Raw genomic sequence first — 14,841 nt, 5'->3', positions numbered from 1 at the left:
AGTGGGTCACCGTGAACAACATTCCTGTCTGAAAATGTTTTCCTAATGCTGCATTCCCACGGGGCGTGTCTGACGCGACCATCATAGTGACAACAGCCCATCATATTACTTTTCCGGTGTTGCATGAATGCAATTGGCTAGCGTCTGCGCTAGGGTATTTGCATAGGCGATCTGATTGGGTGACGCCTGCATTGCTGCTTGAAAACTTCAACATCTGCTGCGAGCAACGCCTTGCGCCAGAACCCACAATTCAGTTTGGCAATGCATGACGTCGCCCATTCAAAGGAAATGAGAAGTGTTGACGCCAACGCCCCGTATGAATGCAGTGTAACCCTATCCCTACCCCTAAACCTAACTCTACCCATTAAGTTATCCCTAAAATCAGAGGGAAGTGATAGGTGAATAAGAATGGGGCAGAAGCCCCTAACCCTGGTTGTAAACCTAACCTTGACTCTAAACTTGCCCCTCAAATCTGATCACCCGCAACAGTGACCACACACTTTTTCCATCGGCCTTGGGTCTGGACGTATTTTTCCTATTTACGTTCTCCATAGACTTTCTTCATAGACAATTCTAACTTTATTAACGTCCATACGGGCGATAAAATTCAGTTTATTCACTCCAGTTATGACTGTAAATGCTCGAGCTCTTAAGTCATGTGGATTCTGATTGGCTCAATTGTCAATGGCGTGAACAGCCCTTTAGTATAAAATCAATGAACTTCACTGCAAAATATTCAGATACATACAAATACATAACATGAGAGTGTAGGGAAATTCATTTGATTACATGTTGCTTGGCCAGTGGGAACTGCTGAGCCCTACCCTAATTTTGTTTCCATGGTAACAGCGACTTCTCTGATTGGTGCATTCATCTTTATCAGGATTGTGGGTTGTGTAATTCCGGCAATAGCATGCATGATTAAAAAAAAGTTTAAAGAACAATGACGTGTGGCTTTCAGAATAATTCTTTACTTAATCTTTCTTGCAAGCTTGTTAAAAATAATTAATTCCTCTATGGAGAAAACAAATGAGATTTTTTTTTACTTATGGAACCCGACTGTTGCGCTATATAGGATGTATAGACAATGGCAAACAATAAAATGTATACTTACTGTATAAGGTTAAAAAATAGGTCAATAAATGTAAGCCTCTAAAGTGAACGGGATATGTATCAAATGAGTCGCTGTAATTGGACGCATTGTGGCTGTCAGGAAATAAATGAAGGAAACCGTGTGATACTGACCTTCCACTTCCTGCAGAATTTTGTCATCATCCTGGCTCTCGGGGATGGCAGCTTTGTCTTTCTTCACATCCTTTTCCTCACTGTCTCGGTCGTCCTCTTCATCTTCGTACACGTAGTGGTAGTCCTCCTCATCTCCGTCGTCCTCCTGCTCCTCCTCTTCTTCAGCTGTGTCCTCCTGAGTGGGCGGCTCGTTGGCAACAGGCTCGCTAAAAACGAGATAAAAAGGCACAATGAACATGATTTTGAGTGAACGCTAAATCTTTTTTTGGTTAGGGTTATTTAAATAGACAGAAGCAGCATCCCAAGCTACATCCTACTCATCATTTAAAACTGCATAACTGCCAAATACCCTCTAAGCTCTTTAAACTGGCAATATGCATTTACATGCAACTTTTTAGGCTGTGATCCACTGGAAAACGTAAGTCATGCAGGTTTGGAATGAAATGAGGGTGAGTAAATGACCGGGTTATTATTAACTAAAATTAAACCATAAAAAAAACACTTTCATTACGTGAAATAAAAATGAACATTATCTGAAATAAAAATATTTAAAAAATCTAGACTTTCAGCTAGATGCTTAGAAAACATTTCTCGGTTCCATTTCCATTCCATTTGCTTTCAAGTTGAAGTACTAAAATAACCAAAACTGGTGGTAACACTTTACAATAAGGTCTCATTTAATAACATTAAGATATGCATTAACTAACATAAGCTAACAATGAGTAAAATATTTTTACAGCATTTATTAACCTTTGTTATTGTTAGTTAATAAAAAAAGTGCATGTTCATGTTAGTTCACAGAACATTAACTAATGATAACGTACATTTTTTGTTCTTAATAATGTGGTAGTAAAGACTAATAAATGAAGTATTTTTCATTCTTAGTTCACCTTAACTAATGTACAGTGGCAAGAAAAAGTATGTGAACCACTTGCAGAATCTGTGAAAATGTGAATAATTTTAACTAAATAAAAGAGATCATAGAAAATGCATGTTATTTTTTATTGAGTACTGTTCTGAATAAGATATTTTACAAAAAAAAATGTTTACATATAGTCCACAAGACAAACAAAAATTGCTGAATTTATTAAAATGACCCCGTTCAAAAGTTTATGAACCATTGATTCTCAGTGATGTGTCGTTCCCTGGATGATCCACAGCTGTTTTTTTGTTTTGTGATGGTTGTTCATGAGTCTCTTGTTTGTCCTGAGCAGTTAAACTGCCCCAACGTTCTTCAGAAAAATCCTCCAGGTCCTGCACATTCTTCCGTTTTCCAGCATCTTTTGCATATTTGAACCCTCTCCAGCAGGGACTGTATGATTTTGAGATCCATCTTTTCACACTGGTAACAATTGAGTGACTCAAACACAACTACTAAAAAAGGTTCAAACATTCACTGATGCTCCAGAAGGAAACACAATGCATTAAGAGCTGGGGGTGAAAACTTATTGAATTTGAAGATCAAGGTAAATTGTACTCAATTTGTCTTCTGGGAAACATGCTAGTATCTTCTGTTGCTTCTGAAGGGCATTACTAAATAAAAAAATTAAGATATTTAAACAAAATAAGAAACATTTGTACATCTTCATCCTGTTCAAACGTTTTCACCCCAGCTCTTAATGCGTCATGTTTCCTTCTGGAGCATCAGTGAATGTTTGAACCTTTTTTAGTAAATGTGTTTGAGTCCCTCAATCATCCTCAGTGTGAAAAGATGGATCTCAAAATCATACAGTCATTGCTGGAGAGGGTTCAAAAATGCAAAAGATGCTGGAAAACTGAAGAATGTGCCGGACCTGGAGGATTTTTCTGAAGAACATTGGTCAGTTTAACTGCTCAGAACAAACAAGAGACTCATGGACAACTGTCACAAAACAAAAAAACAGCCGTGGATCATCCAGGGAACGACACAGTATTGAGAATCAATGGTTCATAAACTTTTGATCGGGGTCATGTGTATCATGTACGTCATGTATGTAAACATTTCTTATGTAAAATATCTTATTCAGGACAGTATTAGATAAAAAATAACATGCATTTTGCATGATCTCTTTTATTTAGTTAAAATTATTCCCATATTCACAGATTCTGCAAGTGGTTCACATACTTTTTATTGCCACTGTAGTTAACTAATGTTAACAAATGAAACCTTATTGTAAAGTGTTACCATAAAACAAAATAAAATAAAAATATATTGACTTTTTTTTTAAATATTCAAAAAGTAAATAAATAATACAAATTACAAAAAGACAAACAATTGCTAAAACTTTTACATTAAAATGAAAACTGAAAATATACCAATCTAATTCAAAATATGAACAAAAACTAAACAGTATATCAATAATACTAAAATAACACTGAAATGCTAAAATGAGCATACAACATACAAATTCTGGAATTCAGGAAAAAAGCAAGAGGAGGCATGACAAAGAACTTACAGAAGCACAGTGTGATGAGAGGGAAGGAGAACATAGGAAACAGAGGGAGGGGAGGAGAACAGGTTGGAAGTTTTATGATTTATGGAAGTGAATCAAACAGCTGTCAGAGGTCAAAGGCATGGCACTCGAAAATATCCAGATGGTCAACCTAATTTATCCTACACAAACGCACACACAGCGTATGCTCTCGCACACACAATCTTTCAGCTACTACTCCTCAAAAATGATAAGACACGACAGCTCACAGTCATACTAATACATCATCCTTTGATAAGTGTGCCAGGGGCGTTTGCTCTGAGGCAAAATTGGGATGCGTAAATAATTGACAATACAAAATTATGTCTTGCGAATGAGCCAGTGTTTATCATTAATCTTAAAGTGGAGATGAACCTCCATGCCTGAGACTTTGTTTCATGATGATAATGATTGTTAATGAAAAGAACATCAATAGGAATAAAACTTTTATCAAATAAAAGCTACACAAAATATGTTTTTTACTGTATTATTGCAGTTATTTTTGAAGCAAAACATGTAACAAGGCTTGTCAAGTGACCTTATCAGTTAAATTTTTTTAACGGGAATTATTACGTTTATTCAGCAAGGATGCATTCAATTGATCAAAAGTGAGAGTAAATTTACATTTATAATGTTAAAATATATTTCTATTTGAAAAAAAGAAATGCTGATCAAAAAAATCCACAAAAAATATGAAGCAGCACAACTGTTATCAACACTGATAATAATCAGAAATGTTTCTTGAGCTGCAAATCAGCATATTAGAAAGATTTCTGAAGGATCATGTGACACTGAAGACTGGTATAATGATACCATCACAGAAATAAATAAAATGAAAACGTATTTAGAATTTTAACAATATTATTTTCAAGAGATTACTCTTTTTACTGTATTTTGTTTAAATAAATGCAGCCTTGAAATAAATATTTATTTTATATGAACAAAGATTTTATAATATTGTTTTCTTGTTGATAGTGTAAGGTAAATTGTGGTAAAGGTAAATTAATATTCAGAAGACCAAATGTATGCCCACTAACACCACATTACCTCTCCTCTACAGCTTCCTCGTCCTCATCCTCAATGACAGGCTCTTCCACCTCCTCATCCTCATCTTCATCCTCATCATCAAGCTCTTTTGAGGTTGAAGCAGGAGGTACGGGCTCCTCGGGACGAGTAGACGGGCAGCAGACGTATTCAGTGCCGTGGAACTTATCGATGCCACAGGGAAGCAGCATGCCGTAGCTGTGCAGGACCATGTTTCCCTTAGAACAGGCCTAGAGAGAGAGAAAGACACAGAGAGAGTCAAGAAATCGGATTCAATTAGAGCAAATGTGGTTTGAGAGGCCAGTCTGCTGTGTAAGAACAGCCCGAAGAAATTCAGCAGACCTCTTAAATATCTGTCCCGGGATCAGTGGAGTCAGCGTACGGAGATGCTTTCAGTATGCACACACTGAGAATGAATGACGGCAGCTCGGGGTGATTTACAGAACGAGCACTGTGAACATGTACACACTACAGCTACATTTGGTTGTGTCCTCTTCTACATGTACACCGAGTTTACAGCGAGCATTCTGCATCCAAATTCATTCATGAAGAAGATCGTAAAGACAATATCTATCTGCGATGGTGTGTTGACAGCTGCGCGATTTCAGTTTTCACAAGGAGTAGTAGGTAGGATGTTAGAATTGTGTCACCTGCTGTGTCACATTTTGCATTACCGTTTATAAGGACTGCCTTTTATTATTTGCATGAGAGAACGACAATCATGGAGTAATGCAAAAATCATGGAATTATGCTGTGGCGAGGTTGACGAGCGAGAGACGTGGGAGGAGTGAGCGAGACCAGTGCGTGATTGAGAATGAGCGCCACCTGCGAGACACACCGCTCTCGAGTCCTCTCATGAGGGAGCCCGGAGGCATATGTGACCCCGTCTGTGAAACCCTGGCTAAAGTCGCATAATCTAATTATGAGATATAGAGCGTCAAAGTAGTCATAGCTATAAAAATTACCAAAACAGGTAATTTGTGTCTATTGCTGTAAATGATAGATTATACCAAGGGCTTTGAGATGCAGTAGTCAATTTTTCATTTATAATATTCTAAATAGTGAAATTAATGATTTTATTGACACTACGCTTTATTATTTTGCACCAAAAAATACCGGACGTGGGCTTCTTAAATATTGATTTTAATCGTCTACTTTCGACACAGAAACAACTGCTGATTCTTATATCATTCGGTTCAGAAACTACGAAGTGCAAACAAACCATGATATCAATCCGCACGACCAATGATCAAGTCAGTGTCGGGGAAGGCAAGAAAACGGCGACTTAAGCCGGGTTCTGATTTCTGTGTGGATTTCTTTGTGTCATCACCGAAATTTCAGAAACCGCTTATTTGTTTTCTAACTCCACCTTCTGCCTATATATCCATCTTATTTTAAAGACATTTAATGGCTGCTACGTGTGGAAATAGTTTGGTTTTTGGATGCTAATGCGCTGGGTTTATGGCCTCGGCACACGAAGCGCAAGGAACAGAACAGCTGATAGTTTAATTAATAATGATTAAAATAGGCCTAATGTTTTTTGTAGGCTAAATAAAGAACCCGTATTATACATTAATATAAAAAAGTTGCGTATGTCCTTCGGAAGCAAAGCTCTTGCGTCTGATGTTTAGCCTATATGAATAGAAAATGCATGAATGAGAACATAAAGTGCAGGACGTGCTTATGGAAAAGAGTTATTAAGCGCAATGAGCCATGAAAAAATCATAATGAATCATAATCTAATCGAATTGTGAGACAAGTGAAGATTCACAGTTATGACTAACTGTCTGCACAAAGTTTGAGACTGACCTGTTAACTTGGTAGGGCATTAGTCCTGGATTTACTCCAAATGTTGCCAGTGAGATTTTCTATGGATGTTTTATATATTAATGGATATATGTAGGCCTATTAATGACATTTTCTACTGATATTTCATTTTACTAATAAAGTTATAGCCTACAAATCATTAGAGTGAACTGACTTGGTAAAGCAAGCTCTTGTGGTACCCCCATCCTTTCAATGTTTCACGCTTTTTGGACATGCACATCATAATAAATAAGACTTGTTTTACAAAACTCTAAGAATTTTCCCATAAATGTGTCCTATATCACTGAAAATGGGAGAATCTTAGCTTTACTGTGGTATATGGAATAATAATTGTTCAAATGTTTTACAATTTTAAAAATAAATCAAAATCATGATTTCTGAGACCGAAATTAAGCAAATTTTTTGCAAGATATCAAGGTTGTATTTTCACAGAATGTTCTTTAAATTATGTAGGATGATTTTATGTATAAAACAGTGAATCACAAAAAAATGACTTTAGCTGGGTTTTCACAGACAGGGTCACATATAAGGACGAGCGACACATATAAGGACGAGAGAGGACCAGGGCTGGACTTTACGTTGTTTTGTTTAGGTTTTGTTATGTGTGTGCGCGGCAGTTGTCCATGAGGGGCTGCCGCTTTTACTTTCAGTTTGTTTATTTATTAAAGTTGTTGAACGTTCACCGGTTCCCGCCTCCTTCTTCCCTCAACATAAGAAGTCCGTTACAGATGCAAAAATACATATTATACAACACACAATTCAATTGATGTTCGGTCACTGGTGTGCATCAGCTATTTGACAACTTTGAATCAGATTCATTTAATCAGAATTAATATAATATTCGTTTTGAAATGGAAGTCAAATTGTTAGGTGTTCCTCTTTTCCCTGCACACAATAATAACTTGAGGAATTCAAGGCCGCAAATGAATGCAGTTGTCACTCCCAAAAATGGTTAAAATGCATGAGAAATGAGAAAAGGCAGCAAAGATAGCAGGGAAACTGGATAGACGAGAAACAGAAGGAGATGCAGAGCAACATTCATGAGACGCGAGCAAGTGTAAAACAAACAGTTCAACAGCACATTCGGTGAGCAGCACAGGTGTGTGAGTGTATGTGTGTGAGAGGTGGTAGAGGTCAAGAGATTAGCAGTATTACAGCAGTAAGGCTTATCCAGTTATTAGGGTGAAATGTGAGGACTCAAGCCTGCAGCAGGAAAGACAGAGAGAATAAGAGCGCAACACTCGAGTCTACAACTGAGAATCCATCAATTTCAACGAGCATTAGATGTAGAGGGAAATTGCAGTGGTTTGCAAAAGTTCTGTAAAAAAATGTCTGTAGGGCCCATTTGATTTCAGCAATCTTGGAATCCAGTCATGAAAATGGAATGTACAGTATAACACAGAATTTGACAACTTTTAGATTAATAAATCAAAAGCAGGGCTGAAAAATAAATTGTTATATGGACTAGTGTTTGTGATATGAATATTTAAAGGGTTAGTTCACCCAAAAATGAAAACTCTGTGATTAATTAATCACCCTCATGTCGTTCGACACCCGTAAGACCTCCGTTCATATTCGGAACAGAAATGAAGATATTTTAGTTGAAAGCTGATGGCTGAGAAAGGCTTCAGATAGGCCTCCATTGGCATTCAGTACATTTACACTCCCAAGACCCATAAAAGGCACTTAAAACGTTGTTACAAAGTCCATCTCACCACAGTGACCCCACAATAATTTTACGATGCGACGACAATAGTTTTTGTGCGCAAAAAAAATCAATATAACACCTTTATCCAACTTGTTCTTGTCTTCCGTGTGTGCCTCCACAACGCATGCGCGAGAATATGACGCAGATCCGGCGTTCGGACACATGACCCAGAAACGATTTGTTTACAAGCAGAGGAAGAAGCGCGTGTCTAAGCTGTTGAATTCTACATTGATCGTGCTTTAGGTCTCGGCGTAGTTCTCAAAATCGGGCTAAAGTGTGCATTTCATGGATTCCCGAACACCGGCGCTACGTCATATTCTCGCGCATGCGTCGTGGAGGCACACACGGAAGACAAGAACAAGTTGGATAAAGGTGTTATTTTGATTTTTTTTGCGCACAAAAACTATTGTCGTCGCATCGTAAAATTATTGTGGGGTCACTGTGGTGAGATGGACTTTGTAACGACATTTTAAGTGCCTTTTATGGGTCTTGGGAGTGTAAATGTACTGAACTAATGGAGGCCTATCTGAAGCCTTTCTCAGCCATCAGCTTTCAACAAAAATATCTTCATTTGTGTTCCGAATATGAACGGAGGTCTTACGGGTGTCGAACGACATGAGGGTGAGTAATTAATCACAGAATTTTCATTTTTGTGTGAACTAACCCTTTAAATATGAAGTCTGCAAGTCTGTGATTTTTTTTTTGATCATCAAAAATTTATTAAAACCTTAAAATGGAATCCAGAAAAATTCAAATGGGGTGGGTGTATTTGATTTGATTTCATAACAATTTCATAATAACATTTTTGTTCAACCTTTAATAAATTGTTGTCATAAATTTGATCATAAATTTCATGATTTCAAGACATGCTTTTTGATGACGAAAATTGTATTTAACCATTAAAATTCAGAAAATTACAATGGAAAAACGTATCTCATTAGACCCTAGTTTTGTCACCGTGACCAAAAGTTGAGAGTTGGCGCAACAACATCCATCGACCGATGACTAATTCAGTGAGGCGACTGTAATTGTGCTTTCAGCAATTCAATTTAACGAATTCCAATCTTAAACTGACGCAACTCCTTCTGCGGCTTACATATTCCTTATCTGTCCAATCTCATTGGTCCCAAAGCTGACTTCAAAAAGCTGTATATCAGATTTCAAACATGTTCCTTGCCTATAATTCTGATGCTTTGCATAGCAAATTTGCATTTATTGTGGACAGACTCATTTCTTGTTGAGTACATGTATTATGTAATAAGCGGCGGTGGACATTACATCTTACCTCTTTGGCCACACCGTGCCACTGCTGGTGACTCACGCACATGTCCATACGCTCCTTATGGAAGAATTTACACTTCTCTGGCACCAGGAGGACGTCACTCACGAATTCCCCAACTGAAAACATACAAACACGCAGCACACAGATTATTGGCAAGGCTGAGGCTTTAATATCATGCAGCTGGTACAATGCAAACAGAAAACATCTAACACTCACTAACAAAACAGATTTGCAAATTCGGGACAGCAAATAACAACACAGCTCAATAATTCATCAACACATGGTCTTTTGCATTCTATAATGAGCATTTTACAAATAGGGCAAGAGGCATCTGAACAGACATCTGGTCAGTACCAAGAGACAGAACAAAGATCTGGCGTGCACAGATCATCCCGTCCACAGCAGAGAGAGAGAGAGCAAATGGCAGCAGGAAGTCTCGATTTTACCATTCCTAGCAAGTTTGAACACTGTTAATTGCTCTGATTGTTCAAACGATCCGACATATTAATACTGGCTCAACCAATGATGCGAGTATCAGACGGGACTACCTATTTCTCTGAACAATGAGATTTAGGGTGGGAGGGGGATAAGTGCGTAATTTTTCTAATAAAATTTGCAATTGCGATTTAAAATTTGCGATTTATACTGTGCTTGTTTGTGGGGTTGCACAATTTGGACAACTGTCTTAATTTCTTCAGTGCTTATTTAAACCATTAAACTTGTATTTTGATGGAAAACCACAGGGGGTCCTTAAACCGTCTCTTTTTTTTTTAGTGCTTCTCATTACAAGTATGGGAAGACGATTGGCGCATGTTGCGTTCCCAAACACACGTTAAAGCTGCCCAAACTGAGAGCAGATGCAGAGAGGGAGTTTGTGCGTCGCAGCATTTACTGTGAAATGTAGCATTGCTGCGTTTCACTCTGAAACAAGCAGCGCATATATTTAATTTCATTAAATCGCAGTCGTTGTGATTTGATAAAATCGCACTAAGCCATATAGCAATTTCGTAAAAAAATTTTGTTTTATTTCAATGAATCGTGCAGCCCTAGTAGCACAGACATTCTGGCCAGTGAAAGAGAAAATAGACAATAATCAACATGGACACATTTTATTTATTTTTTAAAAATAAAAAATAGCCTATATGTTATTGAATAATCACATCAAATGAAGAAGGTTAGTAAAATCACTTGACCATTGGAACCGATAGTCCAAACAAAGGGCTTGGGTCCAGAAGGTCCTGAGCTTTTTGATATTTTTCAAACTTATTTTGAATCTTTGGGATTGATTTTCAGGAGAACTGTGCCTTTAAGGAAATCAATTTGCACTAAACAAGAGTTAATGTATAAATGAAACCGGAAAGGGAGCGTGTGAGCAAGCGAGTGACAGCTGAGGAGCTCAGATGCCATCAGACAGGCCAGCATGGGATTGTGTGCCATATGCAGGACAGTTATTACAGAGCTGATTTCAGGACAGCTGGGAGGCCAATCCAACCTCTGAGCCTGACCGAGAGAGAGAGAGAGAGACTGAATCGTTTAATGACCAGAAGTCTGTTCACAATTGAAGAGTATTGTGACCATCCACAAACTGCTCATTTGGCCGTTACCACAAAACAGGCCTAGGGCCAAATCAGCCTGAAACCAGAGAGCTGAGGAAAGGCAGACAGGAGAGAAAGAAAAGGCCAGTGTTTGGGAAAATTAGAGGGTTTGGAGGAAAGAACTGGAAATAGCAGAGAACACAATAGTTGTTTGAACCAAAGCCTCTCCACACCGTGCAAACTCACACATGCAAAAATCATCCCATCTGCCCTCAGGGGCCAAATAAACTAAAGTCCTTACATAATTGAAAACAGCATATTATTCACAGCAACCTAATTATCAAACTCTGCACTGCGTCTGAATACCTGCTCTGCCATTGAGACCTGTGGTGTGTTACGGATTCAAAACAACGCGCTGTTGACCATCCCAAAACATAACTTCCTTTCCAGTGTCCTTGCGCGTAAGGTTATAGGGTTTACTGGCTTTAAATGTTACGACAGGAGTCTGTTTCAACAGATAAGGTAACCACAGGAGTCTCATGCTAGCACATCTACAGTATGTGGTTATGTATTCAAATGTGCATTTTATGCCTCATCTCATTGGTTTCCATTGTAAGTGCATTACTGTAAGTGATTAATGCTTGTTTTTACAAGCTGAGAGGTGAGTCAAAAAATATTTTCTGTGGCAATCGACAGCATGTCACAGATACCGTCGATAAAGCTTAACTTGTATTGAACCCGGAACGCTCACAACACAATCTGTTCTGTTGAAAAACCGTGTGGGTGATTCAGCAATTACATTATTTATTTTACAGCTGCAGTAGAAAAAGCAGAAAATAAGTCCTGACAGCGTCAGTAGGGCTGCATGCTGCTGCTCGACTGCAATAAACGAGCTATCGCATTGATATCATGTGAAGAGCGAGGCAGTGAAGCAGAGAAGTGCAGCATTCTGCCTCTACAACCACACATAAAACTACCAGCCAGGAAATGGGGAATACACATTTTTACAAAATACTATGCAAAACAACAGATATTATACAATGATTAACATTTCAAAAGTAGTATTCAACATTGTTGTCACATAACATCCTTATGCTGCATGTTTAGTTCAGCATAATTTAATTCCAGAAATAAAGTTAATGCACACACATTAGGAGTAGTGAGTAGTAAACACACACACACACACACACACACACACACACACATCAAACCGTGGACACGCACACCTGGAGCAGTGGGCAACCATGTTTGCTGTGGTGCCCGGGGTGCGACTGGGGGTTAGCTGCCTTGCTCAAGGGCACCTGAGTCATTTCCTGATGGTATCGAATCAAACCCACAACCTAGGGTTATGAGTCTGACTGTCTAACCATTATGGTGATGATACACAGGGCAACTTTTTTAGCAATGTTAGGCAGTGTTGCCGTCAACGGGCAACCAGGTAAGACACAGGGCCCATGACCAATCTAAAGTATCCAGATAGAAATGTGTTGCCCATTCCCAATGAGAAAGTGGTCAAGCAACATTGCCTGGCAACATTGCTCAAAAAAGTTGCCCCATGTATAATCACCTTTAGGCCACGACTGCCCCGTATATTAGGTGTCTATAACTACTATGTACTTAGTAGTATAATTATTGCTAGGTACAATGTACATATTGTGTTCATGTATTGCAAAACACTTTTGCAGCTATTTATGTGGGATATAGGTAAGGATAGGGACAGGTTTGGTGGTAAGGGTAGGTTTAAGGGTTGGCTAAGTTGTAAGGGGAGGGTCAACAGTGTAATTATAGATTAAATACATATTATATGGCATATATAGTGCATGTATAGCGCATTAGCTGGTGAGGTGGATTTACTTATTGCAGAGTTAACAAGCTATCATGAGCACTGTAATGTTTAAAGCAGATGTCATAAATGACAGTAGACCGGGACGATTTTAATACTGCCCCATACCTACTCTGATTGGTTCCATCATCTTTCATAGGCATCCATGATAGAAAATGTGTTCGTATTTGTAGTTGGTGTATGAAGGAGTGTCATTTAAAAAAATGGAACAGCTGTGCTGTTTCACAGAAGGAAAAAAAAACATTAGCCTGTAACTCGCAATGTCCCTGAAATTATTGTTTTGTTAAATTAAGCTAGTCTTCAGGCTAACGCACGGATGACCCCTACAAAATTAAAAAAAAATTCTTGATTATCCACAGCAGGAGGGTCAGGTCTTCAGGTAGAGAAATTAATTATGAATTAAAACGATTTATGACATTTTGATTGTTTCATATCACCATCGTATTAGAAAGGAAATGGAAAGGATGTATCAGTATGTTTATCAGTAACATGACAAGACACACATATTTATAGAAGGTGTTATTGGTCATGCAGCAATAGGATGTGTTTGCCGTGTTATTTTTATGTATTATTTCTGTGTATGAAGCTTTCCTTTTCTTCACTACTTAGCAAAGCATAATATAAGACTTTTTGTTCCACTTTATTTTAAAGTGACAAAATCAAGAACTTTTTATTTGTAGGCTACCAGCCATTCTTAAAGAACGTGCCTGGAGTCTGTTGCTATAGTAATGAACGCAACTTTCACTCGCATCTGACTGATGCGCTTTTATTTCAGTGCTATTGTAAATGTGGTTATTTCAGCCAACGGTTTTGTGAATTCAGCTTAACAGCATTTAGTTACATGCATGTCCTTGAGTGAGCGATGTTTTACTTCGGTATCCGTTTCAGGTGTGGCCAAAATTAGATTTGGCTAAATTAAATCGAGATCTCCGAGACCCGTTTCGTGACCGGATCTTTTAAAACCGATTCGTTTAAATCAACTGGTTCACAATAAATAACATATGATTCATTTGTGAATTCGATTGATCTAGAAGATTACACTTGCAGTAGCAAACAACTCAGTGATTCAATGATACAGACATAGCGAGTTAAGTTAAAAACACCTGAATTTGTCTCAGATTAAGTGTGTTCTAAATTAAGCTCAACCTTATCTGTGTGGCATTAGACACCTCTCTTTTACAGTTTTGTAACTGGATTGATGACACTCTGACATACACCAACTACGAACATGCTTTCTATCATTGACTTGGTCGGCATTACTGGGAATGCCCACAAAAATGTCATATTCGCCATATGCCGTGGGGGAAAACAAGCCATTAGAATGAATGCACTTAGACCTTGTTAGACGCTTTATCTTTTATTCTAAAACTTCAGATAACTTACTCGAGGTGCAGAACGCCACATGGCAACTTTTCGGGACTGCACCAAGCAAAAATAAATCGTAATCATTACAAAGAGTAAAGATAAAGCATCTAACAAGGTTTGTTTTCCCCCACGGCCAAGTCTCTGTAAGCCTTTGAAAGGCGAATGAGCCAATCAGAATAAGTGGGGGCGGGGTAACACGTGCAGTCCCGCCTCCAGGTGCAGCCCCTCCCTGATCTGCAGTCTGCAGCCAGGTGTACTTGTACACTTTGGCATCTGTAATAGGTGATCAAACAAGCACCTAACAATCTACCCATAATGCCAATAACACAAAAGCACCAATAAAGCACTTCATACAATTTGTGCGCAGAAGTACATCTTTTGCAGTCAATCGTAAGCTTTGTGTGAGTAACAGAGTTCTGAAGGTCACTTATTCACTGATAATCAGCAAAAATTGCTTGATGCACAGTGCAAGATTTGAATGAAGAAAATTCATTGTAGGGACAAGAACTGCGAGAAGGACAAAGCTTCATGGACAAAATAAC

General features: G+C 38.3%; 1 protein-coding gene across 8 annotated transcripts in view; it reads right to left on the bottom strand.

Annotated features, from left to right (window-relative positions):
• Window positions 1–14,841, bottom strand: part of aplp2 (amyloid beta (A4) precursor-like protein 2) — a 111,937-nt gene that overhangs the window by 30,565 nt on the left and 66,531 nt on the right. For all 8 annotated transcript variants that reach the window (XM_079825613.1, XM_079825615.1, XM_079825616.1 and 5 more), the window contains exons 4-6: window positions 9,560–9,672; window positions 4,743–4,969; window positions 1,246–1,451 (exon numbers count right to left, since the gene is read on the bottom strand). In XM_079825613.1, coding sequence (XP_079681739.1) covers window positions 1,246–1,451; window positions 4,743–4,969; window positions 9,560–9,672 — 546 coding nt within the window. The remainder of the gene's footprint in view (window positions 1–1,245; window positions 1,452–4,742; window positions 4,970–9,559; window positions 9,673–14,841) is intronic.

Source organism: Gobio gobio (assembly GCF_949357685.1).
Source record: "Gobio gobio genome assembly, chromosome: 9".
NCBI classification, from domain to species: Eukaryota; Metazoa; Chordata; class Actinopteri; order Cypriniformes; family Gobionidae; genus Gobio; species Gobio gobio.
Note: the sequence above shows the minus strand (reverse complement) of the source record. Positions and strands in the feature narration are given on the sequence as shown.